Here is a 25,878-nt window from a genome sequence, read left to right as displayed (position 1 = left end):
TTTTTCTAGATTCCATATATATGTGTTAGAATACAATATTTATCTCTTTCTGACTTACTTCACTCTGTATAATAGGTTCTAGGTTCATCCACCTCATTAGAACCTTGACTCAAATGCATTCCTTATTATGGCTGAGTAATATTCCATATTATGAAATCAGACTGATTATATTCTTTGCAGCCAAAGATGGAGTAGCTCTATACAGTCAACAAAAACAAGACCAGGAGCTGACTGTGGCTCAAATCACGAACACCTTATTACCAAATTCAGCCTCAAATTGAAGAAAGTAGGGAAAACAGCTAGACCATTCAGGTATGACCTAAATTAAATCCCTTATGATTATACAGTGGAAGTGAGAAATAGATTTAAGGGCCTAGATATAATAGATAGAGTGCCTGATGAACTATGGAATGAGGTTCATGACATTGTACAGGAGACAGGGATCAAGACCATCCCCATGGAAAAGAAATGCAAAAAAGCAAAATGGCTGTCTGAGGAGGCCTTACAAATAGCTGTGAAAAGGAGAGAGGCAAAAAGCAAAGGAGAAAAGGAAAGACATAAGCATCTGAATGCAGAGTTCCAAAGAATAGCAAGAAAAGATAAGAAAGCCTTCTTCAGCGATCAATGCAAAGAAATAGAGGAAAACAACAGAGTGGGAAAGCCTAGAGATCTCTTCAAGAAAATTAGAGATACCAAGGGAACATTTCATGCAAAGATGGGCTCGATAAAGGACAGAAATGGTATGGACCTAACAGAAGCAGAAGATATTAAGAAGAGGTGGCAAGAATACACGGAAGAACTGTACAAAAAAGATCTTCACGACCCAGATAAGCATGATGATGTGATCACTAATCTAGAGCCAGACATATTGGAATGTGAAGTCAAGTGGGCCTTAGAAAGCATCACTACGAACAAAGCTAGTGGAGGTGACGGAATTCCAGTGGGGCTGTTTCAAATCCTGAAAGATGATGCTGTGAAAGTGCTGCACTCAATATGCCAGCAAATTTGGAAAACTCAGCAGTGGCCACAGGACTGGAAAAGGTCAGTTTTTATTCCAATTCCAAAGAAAGGCAATGCCAAAGAATGCTCAAACTACCGCACAATTGCACTCATCTCACATGCTAGTAAAGTAATGCTCAAAATTCTTCAAGCCAGGCTTCAGCAATACATGAACCGTGAACTCCCTGATGTTCAAGCTGGTTTTCGAAAAGGCAGAGGAACCAGAGATCAAATTGCCAACATCCTCTGGATCATGGAAAAAGCAAAAGAGTTCCAGAAAAACATCTATTTCTGCTTTATTGACTATGCCAAAGCCTTTGACTGTGTGGATCACAATAAACTGTGGAAAATTCTGAGAAAGATGGGAATACCAGACCACCTAACCTGCCTCTTGAGAAATCTGTATGCAGGTCAGGAAGCAACAGTTAGAACTGGACATGGAACAACAGACTGGTTTTGAATAGGAAAAGGAGTACGTCAAGGCTGTATATTATTGATATTGATATCAATAACCTCAGATATGCAGATAACACCACCCTTATGGCAGAAAGTGCAGAGGAACTAAAAAGCCTCTTGAAGAAAGTGAAAGAGGAGAGCGAAAAAGTTGGCTCAGCATTCAGAAACGAAGATCATGGCATCTGGTCCCATCACTTCATGGGAAATAGATGGGAAAACAGTAGAAACAGTGTCAGACTTTATTTTTGTGGGCTCCAAAATCACTGCAGATGGTGACTGCAGCCATGAAATTAAAAGATGCTTACTCCTTGGAAGAAAAGTTATGGCCAACCTAGATAGCATATTCAAAAGCAGAGACATTACTTTGCCGACTAAGGTCCGTCTAGTCAAGGCTATGGTTTTTCCAGTGGTCATGTATGGATGTGAGAGTTGGACTGTGAAGAAGGCTGAGCACCGAAGAATTGATGCTTTTGGACTGTGGTGTTGGAGAAGACTCTTGAGAGTGCCTTGGACTGCAAGGAGGTCCAACCAGTCCATTCTGAAGGAGATCAAGCCTGGGATTTCTTTGGAAGGAATGATGCTAAAGCTGAAACTCCAGTACTTTGGCCACCTCATGCAAAGAGTTGACTCATTGGAAAAGTCTTTGATGCTGGGAGGGATTGGGGGCAGGAGGAGAAGGGGACGACAGAGGATGAGATGGCTGGATGGCATCACCGACTCAATGGACGTGAGTCTGAGTGAACTCCAGGAGATGGTGATGGACAGTGAGGCCTGGCATACTGCGATTCATGGGGTCGCAAAGAGTCAGACACAACTGAGCGACTGAACTGAACTGAACTGAACTGAATATTCCATTGTGTATGTGTACCACAGCTTCTTTATCCATTCATCTGTCAGTGGACATCTGGGTTGCTTCCATGTTCTAGCTATTGTAAATAGTGCTGCAATGAGCAATGGGATACATGTGTCTTTTTTCAGTTTTGATTTCCTCAGGGTATATGCCTAGGAGTGGGATTGCTGGGTCATATGGTGGTTTTATTCCTAGTTTTTTGAGGAATCTCCATACCTTCTTCCATAGTGGCTGTATCAATTTACATTCCCACCAACAATGCAAGACCATTTTCTTTTCTCCACACCCTCTCCAGCATTTATTGTTTGTAGACTTTTTGATGAAAGCCATTCTGACCAGTGTGAGGTGATATCTCATTGTGTTTTTGATTTGCATTTCTCTAATAATGAGCATCGTTGAGCAAATTTTCATGTGTTCATCAACCATCTGTATGTCTTCTTTGGAGAAATGTCTGTTTAGCTTTTTTTCCCACTTTTTATTGGGTTGTTTGTTTTTCTGGTATTCAGTTGTATGAGCTGCTTGTATATTTTGGAAATTAATCCTTTGTCAGTTGTTTCATTTGCTATTATTTTCTCCCATTCTGAGGGTTGTCTTTTCACCTTGCTTATAGTTTACTTTGCTGTGCAAAAGCTTTCAAGTTTAATCAGGTTCCACTTGTTTACTTTTGTTTTTATTCCTGTTACTCTAGGAGGTGGGTCATAGAGGATCTTGCTTTATGTCATCAATGTTCTGCCTATGTTTTCTTCTAAAAGTTCTATATTTTCTGGTCTTACATGTAGGTCTTTAATCCATTTTGAGTTTATCTTTGTGTATGGTGTTATGAATTGTTCTAATTTCGTTCTTTTACATGTAACTGTCCAGTTTTCCCAGCGCCACTTATTGAAGAAGCTGTCTTTGCCCCATTGTGTATTCTTGCCTCCTTTGTCAAAAATAAGGTACCCATAGGCCCATGGGTTTATTTCTGGGCTTTCTATCTTGTTCCATTGGTCTATATTTCTGTTTTTGTGCCAGGACCATACTGTCTTGGTGACTATAGCTTTGTAGTATAATCTAAAGTTAGGAAGCTTGATTCCTCCAGCTCCATTCTTCTTTCTCAAGACTGCTTTGGCTATTTGGGGTCTTTTGTATTTCCATATGAATTGTGAAACTTTTTGTTCTATTCCTGTGAAAGATGCCATTGGTAATTTGATATGGATCACATTGAATCTGTAGATTGCACTTGGTAGTATAGTCATTTTCACAATACTGATTCTTCCTGCCCAGGAACATGGAATATCTCTCCATCTATTTATGTCATCTTTGATTTCTTTCATTAGTGTCTTATAATTTTTGTGTACAGTTATTTTGTCTCCTTAGGTAAGTTTATTCCTAGACATTTAATTCTTTTTGCTGCAGTGGTGAAGGGGATTGATTCCTTAATTTCTCTTTTTCATTTTTCATTGCTAGTATTTAGAAATGCAAGTGATTTCTGTGTATGGATTTTGTATTCTGCAACCTTGCTAAATTTACTGGTTAGCTTTAGTAATTTTTTCTGATACTACCTTTAGGGCTTTCTATGTATAGTATCATGTCATCTGCAAACACTGAGAGCTTTGCTTCTTCTTTTCAAATCTGGATTCCTTGTATTTCTTTTTCTTCTCTCATTGCTGTAGCTAGGACTTCCAGAACTATGTTGGATAATAGTGGTGAAAGTGGACACCTTGTCTTGTTCCTGATCTTAGGGGGAATGCTTTCAGTTTTTCACCATTGAGAATAATGTTTGCTGTAGGCTTGTCATGTCACTTGTTTATTCTTTAATCTGTTCTGTCTACTTTGTTGCAAGCCTGTGCAGGGCTCAGGGGTGAGGAGGGACAGAACCCTCTCAAGTTCATTTAAAGTCACCTCCCTTATGGCACCAAAGGCTAGGTTATCATAGGGTCTTCAAAGCTTCAACTCAAATGAAAGCTTCCCAAAGGAAACTATTGCTGGTCCAGCTGGAAGGGTGTCATTTTAGGATGTGAATAGAGGGTCTCACCCGACCCCACTAACAAGAGCTCTCTACTGCCCTGCCTGCCCTCTCAGAGATACAGCAAGCCTTGAAGATGCTCAAAAGCAGCAAAGGATATAGAGCCTTGGAAGCAGACAGGAAGCAGACCTCAGCACCAGCACATGGGCCCGGGGCAAGTCGGTCTCGGACCTTTATCTTCCTCACTTATTTAATGAGGATAAAAACCCCTAGTCACTTGTTAGAATTAAATGAAATACTGTTCTAAGGCGCCTGGCCCATCCTGGCCCTTGGTGGGTACTCTGAGTGTGGCAGGGGATCTTCACCGGGAGATTCAGAGAAGAAATGGAACATGAGCCCTGCCCAGGTACTGGGGAAGGCTAGATTCCCCTCTCTGCATGTGTCCCTCCAGCTAGAAGACCTGGATCCCAGCAGGTAACCTTCCTGAGCCTCCATTTCCCATTGGTGGAAGGAGCCCCCAGTCTACCCTGTGTGTGTGTTGACTTTATATTTGTCGAGCAGCTCCTGTTTGTAACTCTAGGCCCCAGGGGGATGCAGGGACAGCCTATGGCATGGTTCCATCCCTTGGACTCTCTACTGCAGTGGGGAGGGCTGGGTTGAGAGGCAGGACAGGCAGGGGAGGTGCAGGATGGGCTGGGCAGGTGGGAGGTGGGTTAAGTGGGCAGGGTGAGTGGGACTCGCACTGGGTCCCTTGATGGGTGCAGGATGGGGCTGACGGCATGAGCAGGTGTACAGGGGCAGGGAACTGAGGGCAGAGCCTTGGAGGGGAAGGGGCAGCCAGAGTGCCTGCTGTGTAGACAGTGTTAGGGGCCGCCCGCAGGGGTCTGATGAGGGGTGAATATGTGAGTTCTCTCCCTGTGGCCATCTCTGCACACACGTGAGGGCTTCCTCGGACCCCGAACTCTCCAGCCACAGTGGCCCACCGCCTCATCGCACACAGGAGGAAGCTTTCTGACTCTGACATGTACTTTTTCACATGTTTAACATTCAGGAGACATCAAAGTACATATTGATTTGGGTTCTTCCTCCTGGGAAGGTGGACATGTGGCCACAGCCACCCACAGCATAGCTGCTGGCAAGCTCAGAGCTGCTCGCAGTCAGAAACAGCAGTGGGTGTGGACTGGGGATGCACTGGTTCCTGGATGAGATCACTTCCCGAGATTCCTCTAAGAAACAAGTGCTCTGCTTATTCCATGGGGAGGGACGACGCCTTTCCACAGAAGTCTCTCTCTCATTCCCTCTTCCTGCCCTCCCTGTCCGCTCTGGGGATAGAGCTGGTCCTTCAGACAGAAGGCCCCTCTCTCCTGTAAGCTCATCCCTCTCTCTGGACTCCAGTGGGGAGAAATCATTGCCTCCTGTCATCACCACCCCCAGTCAGCCCTCTCTGACTGGTCCTTTGGCAACATGTGCATGTTTACACATGCACGCACGCTAGGCGCTCCCGGTGAGCTGGGTTCTGACCAGCACGAGGCCAGGGGAGCCAAGGATAGGAGACGCCATTCAGAGATCAAGGTCTCGCCTGCTTCTTCAGCAGAGGTTAGAAGGAAGGATTGGCTGGCGATATTAGTGGTTGGAAAAGTATGAAGCAGAATGGACTCCATAGTGTTTCCTTCTGAGAAAAAGGCAGAGAGCCATGAAGCCACATCCAGAAGGCAGTCATTTGTAAAGAAGTCAGATGCTGAAGAGTTGATTAGAGAAGCTAGGAAACCAGGAGAGGTCTTTGCCAAGAACAGAGAGGATGCCTTTGTCACTTGGAGAGACCCGAGTGTGAGCAAGTTTGCTCTAAAGCAGTGGCCTCCAAACGTTTTGGCACCAGGGACTGTTTCGTGGAAGACAATTTTTTCACAAGGGTTGAGGGGGTAGGGAGGATGGTTTTAGGATGATTCAAGCACATTATGTTTATTGAGCACTTTATTTCTATTGTTATTACGTCAGCTCCACCTCAAGTCATCAGGCATTAGATCCCGGAGGTTAGAGACCCCTTCTTTAAAGCACCAGGGGGTGCTCTAAAGCAACAGGGCCTGGTGGTAAAACTGGCTTGGTGTCACCAGACCTCCCCCACCAGATCACGACCTCCAGCCCCAGCAGCAGAGCAGTTCAGGGCAGAGCCACTAGGGGGCAGGCAAGAGGGTGTCACAGCTCACTTTCATAAGTGGTTTGAAGCTGAGGGGCACTTGTATTGGACCCAAATACTAGCGAGGAGGGAAGGCATGCCTTCCTGTTGACCCCAGTCCTGGCAGGCCACCTGATAGAGACCCACGGGGTGATGGCTATCTGCTTGCCCCTTGAAGTGCCCCTGTATCATCTGCCTACTCCTCCCCGCCAGAAGGGAGATGACTTGGGAAATGAATCCAGAGGAAAAGGTCACACAGACTCAGAACATCCTCTCTGTAAAGGTTTTTAGACCACCTGGTCCAGCTTCCTCATTTTCTGTAATGGAGATCGAGGCCTGGGGAGAAGTAGCTTGTTCAACGTTCAGCCAGTCAGTGGCAGAACCCAGGAGGGGACCCAGGTCTTCTGGTGCCCAGCCTACTTTCGCTCACCACAGCAGCCCTAATTCTCAGGCGTTGGGTATTATATTCCCATGCCCCCTTCTCTGAGTTCTAGAACCAGCTGTCCTAAACTCAGGAGTCCATCCTCTGGCCTTTGACCCTGACAGTGATGCTCCAGCCATGTCTCCCTTCTAAAAGATCATGGGCTTCCATGACTAGAAGATTCGAGGGAGAGAAAAGTTTTGGTTCAAGGTCCAAGGTCAAGTAACCAGGTAATCAAGGATTTAATACATACCACTGGCATCCTCAAGTTTCGAAATAAGAGGAGTCTGAAGGGAACTATGTCTCCTGCCCATTTGCTCTAAATTTCCTCACTGATGGACTTTCCTAGTGGTCCAACGGCTAAGACTCCATGTTACAATGTAGGGGGACTGGGTTCAAACCCTGGTCAGGGAACTAGATCCCACATGCTGCAACTAAGACCCAGCATAACCAAAAATACATATTTTAATAAATAAATAAATTTTCTCACTGAGGTTTTAGCAACACAGTCCAACTCCAGGGCACAGCTGGGCTTTCTTGAAAAGATGACCACATTGCCTGGACCCATCCTAAGGCCTCCATCCCTTTGATATCTGGGTGTGCCCAGAAGCCACAGCCAGGGGAGTGGGGCCCTGAGGCCGGGTCTCCATAGTTCTAGCAAGGAGAGTGAGAGCTGGGCCTGGATAATGTAGAGCGTTAGATGACAGTTTTCTTTAGTTCTCCCCCTTTGGCTTGGGAATGCAAAATATAATCAGTTTTGCCTGGAGAGTTCCCTTCCTAAGTGTGTTTGACTTCAGCCAACATTAAGATGAGCTTGCATTCCTCCACACAGCCTGGCCTCCAGTTCTGTTTGCAGAGACTCAAGACAGATGCTTGCGTGTCGACAACTGGAAACTGGTTGTGTGTTTGCTCTAGAGAATCTCTCTGACACGTGCTGGGGTTGGGTCTCAGGTAGAAGAGAGTAAGGACAACCCTCTCATTTGACAGAGGGGCACACGGAGGCCCAGAAAGGCGTAGTAACTCTCTATGGCTACTAGACAAATGTAGCAACAAAGCTGAGATTTGAATGCAGATCACCCTGTGCCCTGGTCCCACCTTTGCAGGGCTTCACTTTGGGCTCTGGTGACATGCAAGCATAGCTGTTGGCTCACCCACCTGGCTGCAGACTCTGAAGACCGCAGGTCATGGCTTATTTGACTTGGTGTCCCTGATTCCCAGCATGAAACCCGGAGCTTCGTAGCCCCAATTAGACATTTGTGGAATTGAAAGATTGTAGAGGAGGGTTATATGGAAGGAATGGTGGTGAATAAAGATGGGCATGAAAAAAGAAAAGCTCATGACCTTTGGTAGATCCCCACCCCTTTTCTAGCCTGAGTTCTCTCACTGGTAACTGCAAGGGTCTTAAATACAATTAGGTGGTTCTCAAACTATGTTCTAGGATACCCTAGGGTTCAAAGAACTGTCTTAGGACTGTTTCTGCAGGTGGGAGCTACTCCTTGTCCACTGTCCCTAAGTCCAGCCTCAGCTTCCTGTGTCTGCTTCTTATGTATAGATTTTGTTCTCAGAAGGTGGGATTCACTGCAAAAAAAAAAAAAAAAAAAAACACAAAGTTTTGAGACCTCTAGGCTATTCGATCTTTAAGATCCCTGCTTGTTCTTAAGAATAAAATCCTAATAAGTGACCCTTCCCTGATAACGTATTTGTTGCACACCATTTTTGGCCCTGTGGTAAATTGTCTGAGTTGGGGGCTGGGTTTCATGTCCCATGGCCATGAGACAGAGAGAAAATGAGGTACAGAAGGGCCCTGAGCCCTAGAATTGATGCTAGGGATCTGTGTGTCTGCTGTTTCCGTGTCGGCCACTCCTGTGTCCCGATGAAGCAGGACAGCCCAGCTGGAAGGCTCGGCGCATGACTCAGGAAGGAGAGATCATGGCCCGCTCGCTAGGCCACACTGCTTCCTGACAGGCTCGGTCCAGGCCTCCCCGTGAGCTCTTGAGAAGACAATGACTGAGTTACTACCCCAATCACCGTGAGTCCCCAGTAGGTAACTCATGTTCTGCTTCCTCCCTCACTGTCCACCATTTAAGAGCCAGACTGAGTCAGTTACCAATTGCTACAATAATGCTATGTAACAAATAACCCCCCACCCCGCCCCTCCCAAATCTGAGTGACACACATCATTATTTAGTTCACTTGTCTGGATCAGCTGGACGTCCAGCTGACCTAAGCTAAGCTCAAATGAGAGGCCAGCTGGCCTCACAGAGCTTGCTTGTACATGTGAGTGGATAGCTGACCCCAGCCAGGTATGGTTGTGGAGTTCAGCTCCAAGTGTTTCTCCTCCTTTTTCTGGGATATGTGGGCCAGCCTGAGCGAATACTTCTCACACTGGTGGCTGCAGTGCAAGTGAGCAAGCAGAAACAGACAAGATGTTGGTGTCCTAAGATTTCGGATGGAAACTGGCAAGCTTTCGTTTCTGCCTCATATGGCTCAGCCCAGAGTTAAGTGGGGAGGTGTCACAGGCTTTGTTTAGTGTTGTTAGGTGGAGCTGAACCTTCTACTTTAGTTCAACACGTTTTACTGAGGATCTCTGTGTCCCAACCCCTGCAGTGGGAATAAAGAGATAAACAAAACCCCATCCTTGTCTTCACAAGGCTTGGAGTCTTGGAACAGGGAGAAGTATGGAACTCATGGCACTCAGTGTTTACTTTTATTTTTTTATTTACTCATTTAATGGCTTCACTGGGTCTTCATCGCTGTGCGAGGACTCTCTCTAGTTGTGGTACATGGGCTTCTAATTGCGGTGGTTTCTGTTGTTGCGGAACACAGGCGTGTAGGCTCAGTAGTTGTGACACCCAGGCTTTAGTTGCTCTGGAGCAGGTGGGATGTTCCCAAAGCAGGGATTAAACCCATGTCCCTTGCATTGGCAGGCAGACTCTTAACCACTGACTCACCAGGGAAGTCCCATTGCTCAACATTGAGTTTGGGGTTTTTTTAAATATAAATTTATTTTAATTGGAGGCTAATTACTTTACAATATTGTATTGGTTTTGCCATACATCAACATGAATCCCCCACGGGTGGTGTACATGTGTTCCCCATCCTGAACCACCCCCACCTCCGTCCCCATACCATCCCTCTGGGTCATCCCAGTGCACTAGCCCTGAGCTTCCTGTATCATGCATCGAACCTGGACTGGCGATTCATTTCAGATATGATATTATATGTTTCAATGCCATTCTCCCAAATCATCCCACCCTCACCCTCTCCCACAGAGTCCAAAAGACTGTTCTATACATCTGTGTCTCTTTTGGTGTCTCACATACAGGGTCATTATTACCATCTTTCTAAATTCCATATATATGCGTTAGTATACTGTATTGGTGGTTTTCTTTCTGGCTTATTCCACTCTGCACAATAGGCTCCAGTTTCATCCACCTCATTAGAACTGATTCAAATGTATTCTTTTCAATGGCTGAGTAATACTCCATTGTGTATATGTACCACAGCTTTCTTATCCATTCATCTGCTGATGGACATCTAGGTTGCTTCCATGTCCTGGCTATTATAAACAGTGCTGCGATGTGCATTGGGGTACACGTGTCTCTTTTAATTCTGGTTTCCTCAGTGTGTATGCCCAGCAGTGGGATTGCTGGGTCATAAGGCAGTTCTATTTCCAGTTTTTTAAGGAATCTCCACACTGTTCTCCATAGTGGCTGTACTAGTTTGCCTTCCCACCAATAGTGTAAGAGGGTTCCCTCTTCTCTAGCATTTATTGTTTGTAGACTTTTGGATAGCAACCATTCTGACTGGCATGAAATAGTACCTCATTGTGGTTTTGATTTGCATTTCTCTGATAATAAGTGATGTTGAGCATCTTTTCATGTGTTTGTAAGCCATCTGTATGTCTTCTTTGGAGAAATGTCTGTTTAGTTCTTTGGCCCATTTTTTGATTGGGTCGTTTATTTATCTGGAATTGAGCTTCAGGAGTTACTTGTATATTTTTGAGATTAATTCTTTGTCAGTTGCTTCATTTGCTATTATTTTCTCCCATTCTGAAGACTGTCTTTTCACCTTGCTTATAGTTTCCTTTGTTGTGCAGAAGCTTTTAATTTTAATTAGGTCCCATTTGTTTATTTTTGCTTTTATTTCCAATACTCTGGGAGGTGGGTCATAGAGGATCCTGCTGTGATTTATGTCAGAGAGTGTTTTGCCTATGTTCTCTTCTGGGAGTTGTATAGTTTCTGGTCTTATGTTTAGATCTTTAATCCATTTTGAGTTTATTTTTGTGTATGGTGTTAGAAAGTGGTCTAGTTTCATTCTTTTACAAGTGGTTGACCAGTTTTCCCAGCACCACTTGTTAAAGAGATTGTCTTTTCTCCATTGTATATTCTTGCCACCTTTGTCAAAGATAAGGTGTCCATAGGTGCATGGATTGATCTCTGGGCTTTCTATTTTGTTCCATTGATCTATATTTCTGTCTTTGTGCCAGTACCATACTGTCTTGATGACTGTGGTTTTGTAGTAGAGCCTGAAGTCAGGCAGGTTGATTCCTCCAGTTCCATTCTTCTTTCTCAAGATTTCAGCATTGAGTTTTAACTTCAACATTTAACTATTCTCTAAACCCCTCCGTGAATGGAGGTGTAGGCAGAAGGAGACTCACAGTCCAGTGTCATTCCCCTGATGCCCCCGCAGTTCTCAAGGGCAGGGTCCAGATTTCCTTCCACTGGAAGCTTCCAGAGGGAAGACATAGTTACTAGGTCTCCTGTGAGTGCTGCAAGCCCCCAAGGGCAGGATCCCCAGAGTCAGAGGGCTCCCTGACCTGCAGCCGCCTCCTCTCTAGTGGAGGCCTTCCTCCTCCAACGAGCAGAAGCCTCTCTGATGAGGGGATCACATTCTCCCCACCCCCCATCTCTTCTCTCATATCTCACCTGTGCCTTCTACAGGGGCCTAGAGATGGGGAGGTGACTCAGGCCTTGCCAGCAATGCTCCCCAAACTAGCATTGCCTTCTTAGATGCCTGTCTTTGAAACAATGGCCCCAAAGAAGAAGGAAAAGACAGCTGGGATGATGACGGAGCCAGAACCATCACGTTTTTGGTATTTGCTGCAGCAGAAGCAGCAGCAATAGAGGATGAAAACCAGTCAGGCGTCTAGAGCTCATTCGACTCAGGCTGGAATGTGTGATTGTGTTTTCCATAGCAGAAGGAGGTCCACGTTACCATTTCTTCTTACTTGGCCAGAGTCAGGGTCTTTTCTCCTGCCGTGCCACCCTTCCCCCAATTCCCTATCTGTGATTTGCTTTTAGACCTGAAGATTCCTGGGGCCCACGTAGAACTGGGAAGGGCGTTCTAACATTTCATCCTCCGTCATCCCCATCCCAGCTCCCACCATCCAAGGCAAACGAAAGCTCTTGCTTACACAGGTGTGTCTGCAACCCGGAGCAGGACCCAGAGAATGAGCAGAGGCCTGGCAGATGGATGGTGCCTGAGAGATGGTCACTCTCAGGTTCCCCGGGATAGCTTCCTCCTGCTGTCAGTTCTGGTGCTTCACCCAGACTTTCAAGGCCCTTGGGAGTCTGGCTGCCTCCGTCTAACGCACCTGGTCCTGTGTATTCCACCTACTGCGATCAGGGATGCACCTGTCTGCTCTCTAGTGAGCTGAATCCGAGGGTGTGGGACCCAGGATGAGTGAGTTTTTAAGAAGGGGCAGGTGGGAGGAGGATCAACCTGGCTAAGACCACCACAGTGAGGAGCTCAAGTGACCACAGTGGGGAGGAAGGCTTGAAGGTGGCAGGTGGGCTGGGGCAGGACTCATGAAGCCTCCGAGTGCATCCTTCCACTTCCTAGCTACCTGCCTTCTTTGTGCATCAGCTTCCTCACCTGTAGAGTGAGAATAATGATATACTTACTTCAAAAGGTTGTTTTGGGGCTTCCCTGGTGGTCCAGTGGGTAAGAATCTCCCTGCCAATGTAGGGCACATCGTTTCGATCCCTGGTCCGGGAAGATCCCACATGCTGAGAGGCAACTAAGTCCAGGTGCCACAACACCCTAGATCTTGTGCTCCACAAGAAAGAGAAGCCCTCTCCACAACCAGGAAAGCCCACGTGCAGCCACGAAGACCCAGCACAGCCAAAAATAAATACATACATTTAAAAGTTGTTGTGAGGATTAAATACACTTAGCATAGTACCTGGTGCCTAGTGAACTCTCTGTGCATGTACACCGGAATTTTTCCCATTATTATCTAAATGGTAAGGAGATGTCTGTACCAGTTAGAGAACTAGGAAATAAATGAGGGAGAAAAAGGCCACCAGGTCCTGATTCTGGAAACAGGTTCTCAGATGGTGAGAAGTCCATCAGACAAGTCTCTCTGCATATTCCTAGTATAGGGCAAGGGTAAAAAGATAAAAAGTCAGTCCTGGATGTTGCCTGAATAGTGTATAGCTGGAGAAGAGAGCAGGGAAGATGCAGAAACTCCTGTCATCCATGACAGACCGCAACAGGCTGTGAGCCACCCAGAGGAAGGTTGCTCTGAATGTTGTAAAGAGGTGACATCAGAGCTGAGCCTCGATGCTTGAGAAGAAGGGAAGAAAGGCCTTCAGGTAGGGTGCACAGCGTGGGCAAAGGCACTGGGGCAGGGAGACTTGATTCAGTTCCAAGATATGCTGAGTACTGTCCATGCACCAAGCACTGCCACAGGTTAGTTACCGCATTCAGTCTTGTCGCCCACACATTGAGGCTGGCATTATTATTCCCATTTTATAGATGAGTAAACGGAGGACCAGAAAGGAGTAGTCCCTGGCCCGGGGTCAGCCATTAATAAATGAATGTTGGAGCCAGGCTTCTAACAAGCCCCCACCCCGAACTCAAGACCACACTTTCTCTAGGCCTATCTTCGCCCTCAGAGAGTCTGGCAGGAGGGCAGGAGGAACCAGGCCATTCCTGACACTTTGGGCCAGAAAGGCTGTTCTCTTCTCCTTTGATGGCCCCGCATTCACACTATGAACTCCTGCCTCTGGGCCACCTCGCTGATTCCTGCACATCACCTTTCAAAGCCAGGCCATATCTCCAGAGGCTTCCTGACCCCCTGGCCCACAGCTGTCTCTCCCAACCCCGGCACTCAGGTGGCCACCTTGTACTTTCTCTCTTCGAGGTTTCCTCAGGTGGCTCAGCAGGGTTTGAGGCCAGCCCCCAGCTCGGTGCTGGGTCCAGCAACACAGACCCCATCTTGCCTTCATGGCGCCACTGTCCTGGTAGGGAGATTGGACTAATCAAATGATCACACCTGCTCTGTATAATTACCAACCAGGTAATTCTAAAGGAGGGGTTGCGGGTCACCTGTTAGTGAATTCAAAGGGTGTTGAGATCATCAGACAAGATCTGATGTAATGGTGGATGAGGGTGGTCAGGGGAGCTCCCTGGGGAGGTGGAAGAATGGGCCATGTGTGCTGAGATCTGAAGGAGAGCAGATCCGATCAGAAGATCAGAACTTCTCTGAGAAGTTCATCAGACAGATTCTGGCAGAAGAAATAGCATGTGCGAAGGCCCCAAAACCGGAGGAAGCCAAGTGGGAGCAGAAAGACAGCCCTGGGGCCTGGGCCACAGGAAGCCAGAGGAAAACTTGACAAGAGGCTAGGGAGGCTCAGAGGGCGCTGGGGCCAGGTGGGGACTGTGGAGTTTCTCCCAAGACCCTTGGGAAGCTAGTGGCAGCTGTGGGGCTGGTCCTGGGAGAGGGTGGAGTAGCCAGCATTGCTGTTCAGCCGAGCCTCCCTAAGCTCTAGCGTGCACGCCCTGGGGAGCACAGGCGGTCTGGACGTGTGTCGGCCGGCATGCCTCATCAGCTGGGATGGGGCTGCCCCGCCTGGGGATGGGTTTGTGGCCTCCGCCTTGGCCTGGATAGTGGGTCTGAGACCCAGCGGTTCTCGCACTCCACGCTGTGGACTCACTGCCTTCCTGAGACCAGCTGATGCTTCTTCAAAAGAAAGATAAGCTCCTGAGAAAGAGAGCAGCAGCTGATGTAATTTTGGCCACAGTCCACAGGAGAGCGAGCCCAGGAACTGTGGCTTTTTCCCCCTCTGTCATCAATATCAAGGGCAGTGAAGCTGCCAGCTGCCCAGCCAGGCTCCCGGAGTCTCTGCAATCAGCCTGCTGATTCCCATCAGAAACAATTTTGTTTTGTTTTGCTGGTGCTTGGGGTTCGTAAGTCTCTGAGAAGAGTACATTCCCTGAGAATGAAAGCCATCCGCCATCAGGGGAGCAGTCCAGAGATCTTGTCAGGAGGCACGGTCCAGGGTGTCAGACTTGACATCACTTTTAGGAAATCCATACTCTGGCTGGTTCGTTTGGTCAGAAGCAAATGCCAACTTGAGGAAGAAACCAGCACTTTGTAACTTAATGCCCCAGCCTTGAGACTGTCCTCTCCCCATGGCCAGACTTCGCTAATCTTGTCCCAGGGGGTTGGGGGTTGGGGACTGGGGGAGATAGGACCTGTCCTAGACGGAGCCCCCCAGAGTGAATGGAGGAGCACGGGGCCGCTGGCTCCTCTCCCATCTGCTGACCCCAACCAAACCCAAAGAAGACATAGGAGGTGGGACCTGAGGTCAAGAAAGGAGACCCCTTTCTCTGAAAAGAATGTTCCTGCCCCCTCTCCCAGGGGTAACACAGAGCCTAGAGCCCCAAGCAGTCTCATCATGGAAGTGTTCTAACCTCCTCCCAGCCGAGCAATTCGGGGCAAATTAACCTCCCAGAGATATGATAATATCTATTTCACGGGGTTGGTGTGTGATTTAAATAAGTAATATAAAATTACTGGTTAGATACCTAGAATAGTGCCAGGAATACATTAGTGCTCAGTAAATATTTTTCCTCCTGTTCCTCTTTGAGGGGAGAGAGCATCCCAGACAAATGCAGGTCCTGGTCTCTAAGCATTCCATCAGTATCTGTTGACCACTGACCATGACCTAGATCTTGATTCAAGGCACTAAGTATATGACACTGAGCAGTGTCTCTCGGCACTTGGAGGACACAAGAATATTATGAAATATCAGCTGCGTGACAATCAGATACCTCTGTAACGTGTTAGGGATAAGTGCTATGAAGACAAATGAAGAAAGAGATGAGAGTGACAGGGGGTCCTGGTGATGGACAAGATGACATTGAAACAGGGACCCTAATGATGTGGGGGAGTGAGTCTGCTAGTAACTCAGGGAGGAGCATCCGGGCAGAAGGAAATGCAGCCAGGGCCAGGGTGCTGAGCAGGGACAGGTCTGACACATTCTAATAACAGGAAAGGAGACAGTATGACTAGAGCAGAAGGAAGGGGGGCAAGAGTAAATGAGGGGCAGAGGGAACCAGCTGGGGTTCCTTTGGGGAATCACAGGGCCTGGCAGGTAAGGAGTTTGGCTTTGACTGTGGGTTGCTGGGAAACCGATGGAGGGTATGGAGCTGGAGTCACGGGATCCAGCAGGTCTTGGAAGGATCCTTCTGGCCATGTTTGCCCAAGATGCACTGATAGTGGAGAAGACCTTGAAGACACAATGTCCACTCTTCACCTCACTGGCCCTCACCTCCCTGCTGGTCTGGGAGTGGTGGGATGGGTCTGGATTTCCTGACTGCCAAGCACACCTGCCTCTTGCTCAGGGTTCCCTCTGCTGGGCTTGGGTGAGGGAATGGGAGGACCACGGACCACCAGAGGACATTTCCAGGGGGCCCCAGGGAGCCAGATGCAGTCAGGGAACGTGTATGGCCTGTGCATAAGTGTGTGTGCACGTCCATGTGTGGGCCTGTGTGCGTGCACATACGTGCCTCTCTGATTGTGCGTACTTGCATTTGCGTGCACCATTTCTGGGGCAGAGCTGGAGAGTTCCGCAGGTGTCACCAGTGTCTCTCTGCTCTGTGACGTGCCCACACTGGCCAAGGACCAGTGATCCTTCATCCCCCTGTGCTCACCTGGTCGGGCCCTCTTCCCCAGGGCTGCCTGCTGCTGACCAGGCTGATAAGGCTTTGTAAATAAGGCAGTGGTGGTTAACACATGAGAGGAATGGCAACGATATTCTGTCTGCTGCGCTCTGTTAATTGTTGTTCAGTCACTCAGTCGTGTCCAGCTGCCTCAAGGCTTTCCCCTGGGCAGAATCAGTTAATTGGCCAATTAGGGGCCGAGGTGAAAGGGTTTTACGGGGCTTTCCCTGCTCCACCTTGGCTGCTGCAGCTGAGCAGTGGCCCTGGCTGAAGCCAGGTGGAGCTTTGCAGGTGGATTCAGGAGCGTGTCAGCCAGCAGCACTGGAGCCGTGGCCACTAGGACCCCAGGCCCGGCTGGGGCAAAGCGGGTGGCAAGAGAGGTGGGAAGTCAGCTCCCTGACTACTTAGCAGTCGGAGGTGAAAGAAGGGAGGAGTAGAGAGAGAAGGAGAGGGGAGGGAAAAGCCAGAAAAACAGGAGAGGAGACCAGCAGAAGTTAGCAGCAGAGTTAGAGGAAGGAGTGGTGGAGGAGGACAGGCACTGTGCCTTCACTGTGAGGCCAGGGATTCTTCCGGGGAAGGACAAGGTCTTACCCTTCAGACCTGCCTGGTCTCTCTAAGAGGAGGCTTCAGACCTGTGCCTCCCCTACCAGACTGGCTCCCCCCGGGGCAGGGGCTGGGCCTTTCCCATCAGATTGTCGGCTCCCCAGACAGGGACTATGTTAACCAACACTGGGGGCTCCCCAAGGATAGGGGTACTTACTCCATCCACGGCCAAGACCCTCCAAGGTAGGTGATCTGCTGGGGGTCGCCGGTCACGGCCCTGGGACCAGGATATCCGCCTGCCTGACCTCTCTCCTCCCATCTCAGGGTTCACGGCCACCTTCAACATGGACACCAAGAAGCCCCGAGTCATCCCTGGCTCCAGGGCCGCCTTCTTTGGCTACACGGTGCAGCAGCATGACATCAGCGGCAGGAAGTGGTGAGTGAGAGCTGCCACCCCTCCCCCACCCCCCTTCACAGCCCTGCATCTCCCCCCACCCAGGCCCCCCATGGGCTGACAGCACAGGTCCTCAATGCAAATGACCCCCTTCCCAGGGCCTTGACTTCCTGTCCTGGCAGGTCAGGGGCTGCCTAGGATCTGCCCTGTCTTTGAAACCATGAGCATCCCCTTCATAGGCCTCCATCTTCTCATCTGAGAAATGGGAATGAACACCCTCTTTCTTCTGGTTATGAGACAACACAGGCAGCAGGCACCAAGAACCAGTAATCATCCCCTCTCATCCCCTCTCAGGGCCCCAGGCTCTCATCAGCAGGGGCAGCACTTCTGGTTGTGGCTACTGGGGAGAGCTGTGGAAGGTAGGGTGTCTCTGCGAGGATGGATGTGCTCAAAGCTGAAACACAGGCCACAGTGGGGCAAAGGGAAGTGAGAGAAGGCTAAGTGTGGGGAGAGGACCTCCCTGGGGCGGGGGTAGTCAGGAGGCAGGAAGGGTCAGCCTCCTATTTCCAAAATAACTTTGTTGGATTATATTTTACATGTTATATAATTTACTCATTTCAAGTGTCAGCTCAGTGATTTCTTCTGAAATTTACCAAGTTGTGCAGCCATCACTACAAATCAGTTGTAGGACATTTTCACACATACCCCACTTATTTAAGAATGTATTCCCATATCAAACAGCAAGATTCAACAATGTAAAAGCCATAATTACTTTTGTACCGACCCAGTAGTATCTCATGGTGGGTTTAACTGGCATTTCTCTAATGACTAACAATGTTGAGTAACTTTTTGTGAATTTATTGGCCATTTTGGTATCCTATTTTATGATGTGTCTGATTCAGTCTTTTGCACATTTTAAAAATTGTGTTGTGTGTATTTTTCTTAATAATTTATACAACTTAAAAAATATATATATTCTATATACAAATCCTTTGTCAGAGAAAAGCATTGCAAAGAACTCCCTGTCTGTGGCTTGCATTTTCATTTCCTTAATGGTGTCTTTTTATGAACAGAAGTTCTTTAATAAAGTCTAATTTATCACTCTTTTTATAGTGTCTTGTGTGTCCCATTTAAGAAATGTTTGCTTCTCTCAAGATCATGAAGATACTTTCCAGAAGTATCTTTTTTCCTCTTTTTCCTTCCAGAAGTTTGATGTTTTTGCTTTCTCATTTAAGTCAGTGGTTCATCTCAAATAAATGTTTGTGTGAGATGTGAGATAAAGGTCAAGGGTTTTTTTTTTCCCTTTAAAATATGGATATCCAGTTGATCTAGCACCATTTGTTAAAAGACTATTTTCCCACTGAATTGTAGTGTGGTCTTTGCTGAAAATCAGGTGACCTCTATACGTATGGGTCTATTTCTAGCCTCTATTCTAATCTATAAAATAGAAAGTTGCCTTGGTTATTTGCTTCAGAGAAAGTCTTGAAGTTAGGTAATGTGAATTCTTCACATTTGTTCATCTTTGGCAAGATTGTTTTGGTTATAATAGGTCTTCTGTGTTTTCCTATGAATTTTAGAATCAGCTTGTCAATTTCCCCTCATCAAACTTGCTGACATTTTGATTGGGATTACGCTGAATTTATAAATCAATTTGGGGAGAAATGAAGTCTTATTAACACTGAGTCTTCTAACCTATGAACATGTATATACCTTCACTTATTTAGTTTTTTGTGTGTTTTTTTAGTTCTACTAGTTTATTGCTACCAGCCCATCACCCTCCACCCTCATGCACACACGCTCAGTCATGTGACCCCATGGACTGCAGCCCACCAGGCTCCTCTGTCCATGGACTTTCCCAGGCAAGAATACTGGAGTGGGTTGCCATTTCCTTCTCCATACTTACTTAGTTTTTAAAATTTCTCCTCTTAATAGTGCTTTGAAATTTTCAGTGTACAATTCTTACATATCTGTTATTACTTTGGTTCCTAGGTACTTGGCATTTTATGCTAATTAAAAGGGACTGTTCTTTTTAAAAATTGGAATGCTTTTATTTCATTTTGGTAGTATAGTAAAATACAACTGATTTTTGTGTATTTACATTATATCCAGCAATTTTACTAAACTCATTTATTTCTATCATGTGTCTGTAGATTCTTACATATTTTTATGTATACAAGCAGATCATCTGAATTAACTGTAGTTTTATTTCTTCTTTTCTAAGCTTCATAGCTTTTATTTCTGTTTCTTGCCGAATTGCTGTAGCTAGGATGTGCAGTTCTAGGTTGAATAGAAGTTGTGATACTGAATGTGCTTTTCTTATTTCCCTTGTTAAAGGGAAGACTATATTTCATAATTAAATAAAATGTTAACTATAGTTTATTCATTTGTTTGTTGTAGATATCATCAGATTAAGGAGGTTTTCTTCTATTCCTAGTTTTCTGAGGTTTATTTGTATGTGTGTGTATATATAAATAGTTATGAAATTTTATCAGATTTTTTTCTGCAAAGATTAAGATGTTATGTGGTTCTTTATTCTGTTAATAATGTTAATTATATCTATAGACTGATTTTTTTTAATATTAAGCCCAATTTTTATTCCTGGGATAAACTTTACTTGGACACCATGTATTCGTGTGTGTGTGTGTGTGTGTGTGATTCTATTCATTGGCATATTCTCAGGAACTTTGTTTCTATGTATATTGTATACATCATCTATTCATGAGGTATATTGTGCAGCTAAATGTACCCAATGCATTTTTTTAATTTTTTTAAATATCCAATGTATTCTTAATTATATATGTTTTATTTTGTAATTCCTGAATCTCTGTTTGATTTTTTATAGACTCTAATTCTATTAAAATAATCTTTCTCCCATTTGTCCATCTTTTACTCTATTTTTTAAAACGTATTAATAACAGTGATTTTGAAAACCTTCTTGGCTAACTCCAATATCTGGATCATCTCTGGCTCTGTTCTTAGTGACTATTTTACCTTATGGTTACCAGTCAGTTTTTCCTGATTCTTTGCCTGTTTAGTGGCATTTTTAAATTCTGTGCAGAATATTGTGACTAGTACACAGTAGAAGCTATAGACTGTGCTACTCTCCTTTAGATAATGCTATGTTTTGTTCTGATACAGCAATGCAGGAGACCCAGGTTCAACTTCTGGGTCGGGAAGATCCCCTGGGGAAGGGAATGGCTACCTACTCCAGAATTTTTGCCTGGAGAATTCTGTGAACAGAGGGGACTGGTCGGCTACAGTCCTTGGGGTCACAAAGAGTTGGACATGACTGAGCGATTAACACTTTCTTTCACTTACTCCTAATGCACAGTCTTTACTTCTAAGGCATGAATTTGGGGGGATCTCAACTAAAAGCCCACGGCGTTCATTAAAATTTATTTTTGACTAGGCATGAACCCCAACATCTCCCAAGTACTGGAAAGCCTCTAAAATCTCTGCCCCACTTCTCTGATAAATTTTCCAGAGTCTCACACCATACATGCACAGGGGTCATCCAAGGGGTCATCCAAGGACCCTGAGGGAAAATGTTAGCAGAGTTTCGGGGTCTTTTTCCCTGTGACTGTCTCCTTTCTACCTGCCCCCACCAAATCCTGGTAATCTTTTCAGTCCCCATTCCAGTCCCTGTTTCCTCCGCCCAGCACGTCCGCTGTTCTGTGTCCGGACTCTTGTTCCCTGTGCTGCAGCAGGAAAGCACCCTCATCGAGAAAGCCGAGTGAATGTGGGGTTAATGCCTGTGCTTCCCTTTAGTCAAGTATTGAGCTCTGTACTGACTGCTGGCTGGTCCCTGAGTATAATTGTTTCATGTATTTTATCTAGCTTTCCTAGTTGTTAATGGCTGGAATTCAAAGTCCTCTTTCACATTCTTCCAGTTCAGTTCAGTTCAATCACTCAGTCGTGTCCGATTCTTTGTGACCCCATGAATCGCAGCACGCCAGGCCTCCCTGTCCATCACCAACTCCCGGAGTTCACTCAGACTCATGTCCGTCGAGTCAGTGATGCCATCCAGCCATCTCATCCTCTGTCGTCCCCTTCTCCTCCTGCCCCCAATCCCTCCCAGCATCAGAGTCTTTTCCAATGAGTCAACTCTTCTCATGAGGTGGCCAAAGTACTGGAGTTTCAGCTTTAGCATCATTCCTTCCAAAGAAATTTCAGGGCTGATCTCCTTCAGAATGTACTGGTTGGATCTCCTTGCAGTCCAAGGGACTCTCAAGAGTCTTCTCCAACACCACAGTTCAAAAGCATCAATTCTTCGGCACTCAGCCTTCTTCACAGTCCAACTCTCACATCCACACATGACCACTGGAAAAACCATAGCCTTGACTAGACAGACCTTAGTCGGCAAAGTAATGTCTCTGCTTTTCAATATGCTATCTAGGTTGGTCATAACTTTTCTTCCAAGGAGTAAGCATCTTTTAATTTCATGGCTGTAATCACCATCTGCAGTGATTTTGGAGCCCAAAAAAATAAAGTCTGACACTGTTTCCACTGTTTCCCCATCTATTTCCCATGAAATGATGGGACCGGATGCCATGATCTTTGTTTTCTGAATGTTGAGCTTTAAGCCAACTTTTTCACTCTCCTCTTTCACTTTCATCAAGAGGCTTTTTAGTTCCTCTTCACTTTCTGCCATAAGGGTGGTGTCATCTGTCTATCTGAGGTTATTGATATTTCTCCCGGCAATCTTGATTCCAGCTTGTGTTTCTTCCAGTTCAGCGTTTCTCATGATGTACTCTGCATATAAGTTAAATAAGCAGGGTGACAGTATACAGCCTTGACGTACTCCTTTTCCTATTTGGAACCAGTCTGTTGTTCCACGTCCAGTTCTAACTGTTGCTTCCTGACCTGCATACAGATTTCTCAAGAGGCAGGTCAGAATTTTCCCATCTCTCTCAGAATTTTCCACAGTTTATTGTGATCCACACAGTCAAAGGCTTTGGCATAGTCAATAAAGCAGAAATAGATGTTTTTCTGGAACTCTCTTGAATATCACTTCCCCTGAGATACCTTCTCTGACCATCCCTTCCCATCACTAGATTAGTTGTACCCATAGAAATATATGTCTTCTTTTTATAACATTTATCAGATGGATAGTAACTGTCTGCTTTATTGTCTTACAGAAATCAGGGTATGATGCTCAAAAGAACATACTTGGAAAGATTGAATTAATGGTTTGAACCTCTCTCAGCCAGCCCAGACATAAAAGGCACATCATCTATATTCTTTTTGTAACACTTATTTTTCTGAAGTATAGTTTATTTACAATATACTGTTAATTTCTACTGTATAGGAAAAGTACAGCATCCATATCCTTTACATGGTATGAAGAGTTAAAAATTAATTGGAACTGGCTTTTCTCAGATGGAATTTGTTTTGACCAATATTTGTTTATTAAGCTTCTGTTAATATGTTTTACTAGACTCTGCAAAATATTGGTATGAGTAAGACTTGGTTTTACTCTCAAATAACTCACAGGCTAGTTGAAGACTTGACACTAAAATCCTTGAAAAAATTAAAAAACAATGCAAGACAAAATACAACCTGGTGTTAATTATGTTCATCTTTGTAAGACCACTTTCTCCATGAAGACTTTCTGGATCCTTCTCCTAGCCTAAAATGCCCTTACCCTGCCTAAGCCCTCTCTCTCTGATGGCCCGAGTCCCTTTCTACCTTGTGTTGGAGTCACTTAGGCCCATGGCTCCCCTCACTTATTGAATGCTAGTCTCATGTCCCTGTGGCTGCGAGCAGCCAGCCAGATGTCTTGCTTACAGCAGAAATTCAGCCAGAGTTTGCAAGGAGAAATCTCTGTGGCTGAAGTCTTTGGGAGGGCTTCATAGAAGAGGAACATTGAATAAGGTCTTGGAAGTTGGGCTCAGATGAGCAGAATGGCACAACAGTATTGACGCGAGGTCGCTCTTGCTGGTCTGAGTGCAGCCAGAAGCATCCTGGGAGAGAGCTGCACTGCAGCCACCGGACCCATGCGTGCTTTCTGCCACAACTGAACAGAGATACAGAGAGGCCTTGGAGACCCAGGGAGCTGCACCTCCTGCAGAAGAGACAGGAGCACACAGACCCTTTTAGGAATCCCTGTTCTCACTTGCATGGACCCCACTGCATATCCTACTCGGTTGCTTCCCCTCTCTTTCTCCCCTGACCCCCATTTTTCTCATCCTGTAGGCAGCATTCCAAGAGTTTTATCCAGATGCAAGGCCCTATGGATGTTAATAATGGGAAAAGAGAGGTCAGTGTTGGTGTCATTTGTGGGACACTGGCTGGCAGCTATGCACAGGGATGGCTCCAGTAGTGTCTGTTGTTTGATGTCTATGGAATTCTCCAGGCCAGAATACTGGAGTGGGTAGCCTATCCCTTCTCCAGTGGGTCTTCCTGACCCAGGAGTCGAACTGAGGTCTCCTGCATTGCAAGTGGATTCTTTACCAGCTGAGCTACCAGGGAATCCCTAATAATGGGAAAAGAGAGGTCAATATTGGCGTCATTTGTGGGACACCAGCTGGCAGATACACACAGGGACGACTTCAGTAGTGCCTGTTGTTTGACGTTCATGCCAGGAAGGACAGAAGCAGGGGGTCTGAAGGTCAAAGACTGCCACTTGGACGGAGACCTTGGGAGAAGCTCTCTCAGCCTCCTTCGCTCAGCAAACACCTATGTTTGCTCTCGCACAAAGTATACATGAAAGAACCTATCTCAGGGTGCTAGGAAAGACCAAAAAATGCCAACCAAAGAATGCATTTTGTGATCAGCAAAGCAGGAAGTGGAGGATGGGGTTGCTTGCAACCAGAAAACAGCCAGATCTAAAATCAGGCCCCTGGTAACTTGGTCAAGAGACTCTCTCTGACCCAGGCTCTTCTGTCTCTGGGTGTGGACCCAGCTTCTGGCCCTTAAGTTGGAGCTGGCATCCCTCAGTCTGCATCTCCTGAGCCTGCAGTGGGGCCAGAGAACCTGTGTTTTAAAGAACTCCCTGAGAGACTGAAGATCACCGTCTCCACTGAGCGCATGGAGATGCCACTGGGAAATGACATCACCCTCCAGCCCCGCCCAGAAATCCAGGTCCCAACACTACCAGCCCCAGAGATGGGCTCCCTAGTTGCCTCTGACCACAGGTACCAATGAGGTCTGGCCCCGTTTATCAGGCTGTGAGCCTCCTTGAATGTCAAGGGCACCAGACCCTGATGTAAATGTTAAGAAGACAAAGGGACAGACCTAGTGGGGTTGCCACTTTATCCTCTTAACCTTTCACTTCCTGCCTCTACATTCCCATCGCAAACCCAAACTCGGCAGAACTAACTGTAAGCCAGTGCCTCACACATCTTGAACAGTTTTCCACATGCCTCGGTTTTAGCAACAATAACACTCACAGGCACACAAAAAGAAAAAGAGAAAACAAATTCCTCTCCGGCTGAGTATTCTCTGCCCCTGCTCTTTAAGCCCTTGTGTATTTTCAGAGAAATTTAATCCACATGACTCTAATATATGTACATTGAAATCATTAAGCCAGTTGGTTTTCAAGACCATTTGATGTCCCAGAAACTCTGATGTAGGGTTTGCAGAGGGTCTCTCAGAGCCTTTGGTCCACTGGAGCAGGAAGCCTCCTGGTGCTAAGAAGAAACAGAGCCAGGCCCCATGAATCTCCAGTTTGTCCCTGAAGCTTTTATCCCGAAGAGCAAAGTCTCAGCTCTCAGCGAGGCAGCACGTTTCACCTCCTCCCCTTAAGGGCATTAGGAAGCAGGAACCTGATAGCCTAGTAGGTTCTAAAAGGGGACTCCTTCTGAACTCAGTGGGCTTTGAAAACAAGACGGCATGTGAGTTCCCTGGGCTACAGGTTCAGGGACATGAACAACTTGTAAGAGAAATGGGCTTGGTCCCATTTTACAGATGAGGCAACTGAGACTGCGAGAGAGATAACACAATAAATGTCTGAGTTATATCTGAAACCTAGATCTCGTCAGGCCCAAAGCAGCACAGAGCAGCAGCAGCCCCAGCCCAGATACTGACGGGGAAGCTGCAATCATCCATAGTGGTGTCCCTTCCAACCAGCTACCCTGCTGGCCCCTTAAGAGGCAAGACTGTGAAGTTCCAAGACCCAGCACTGGCAGATTCACATAAAAAT

General features: G+C 46.3%; 1 protein-coding gene across 1 annotated transcript in view; it reads left to right on the top strand.

Moving 5' to 3' along the window:
* The window catches only part of ITGA11 (integrin subunit alpha 11), a 136,161-nt gene that overhangs the window by 22,753 nt on the left and 87,530 nt on the right, over positions 1-25,878 (top strand). Inside the window, exon 2 of the mRNA XM_069597661.1 lies at positions 17,666-17,777. Coding sequence (XP_069453762.1) covers positions 17,666-17,777 — 112 coding nt within the window. The remainder of the gene's footprint in view (positions 1-17,665; positions 17,778-25,878) is intronic.

This window comes from Ovis canadensis, chromosome 7, assembly GCF_042477335.2.
Source record: "Ovis canadensis isolate MfBH-ARS-UI-01 breed Bighorn chromosome 7, ARS-UI_OviCan_v2, whole genome shotgun sequence".
Classification (NCBI taxonomy): Eukaryota; Metazoa; Chordata; class Mammalia; order Artiodactyla; family Bovidae; genus Ovis; species Ovis canadensis.
This window is presented reverse-complemented; position numbering and strand designations above follow the sequence as displayed.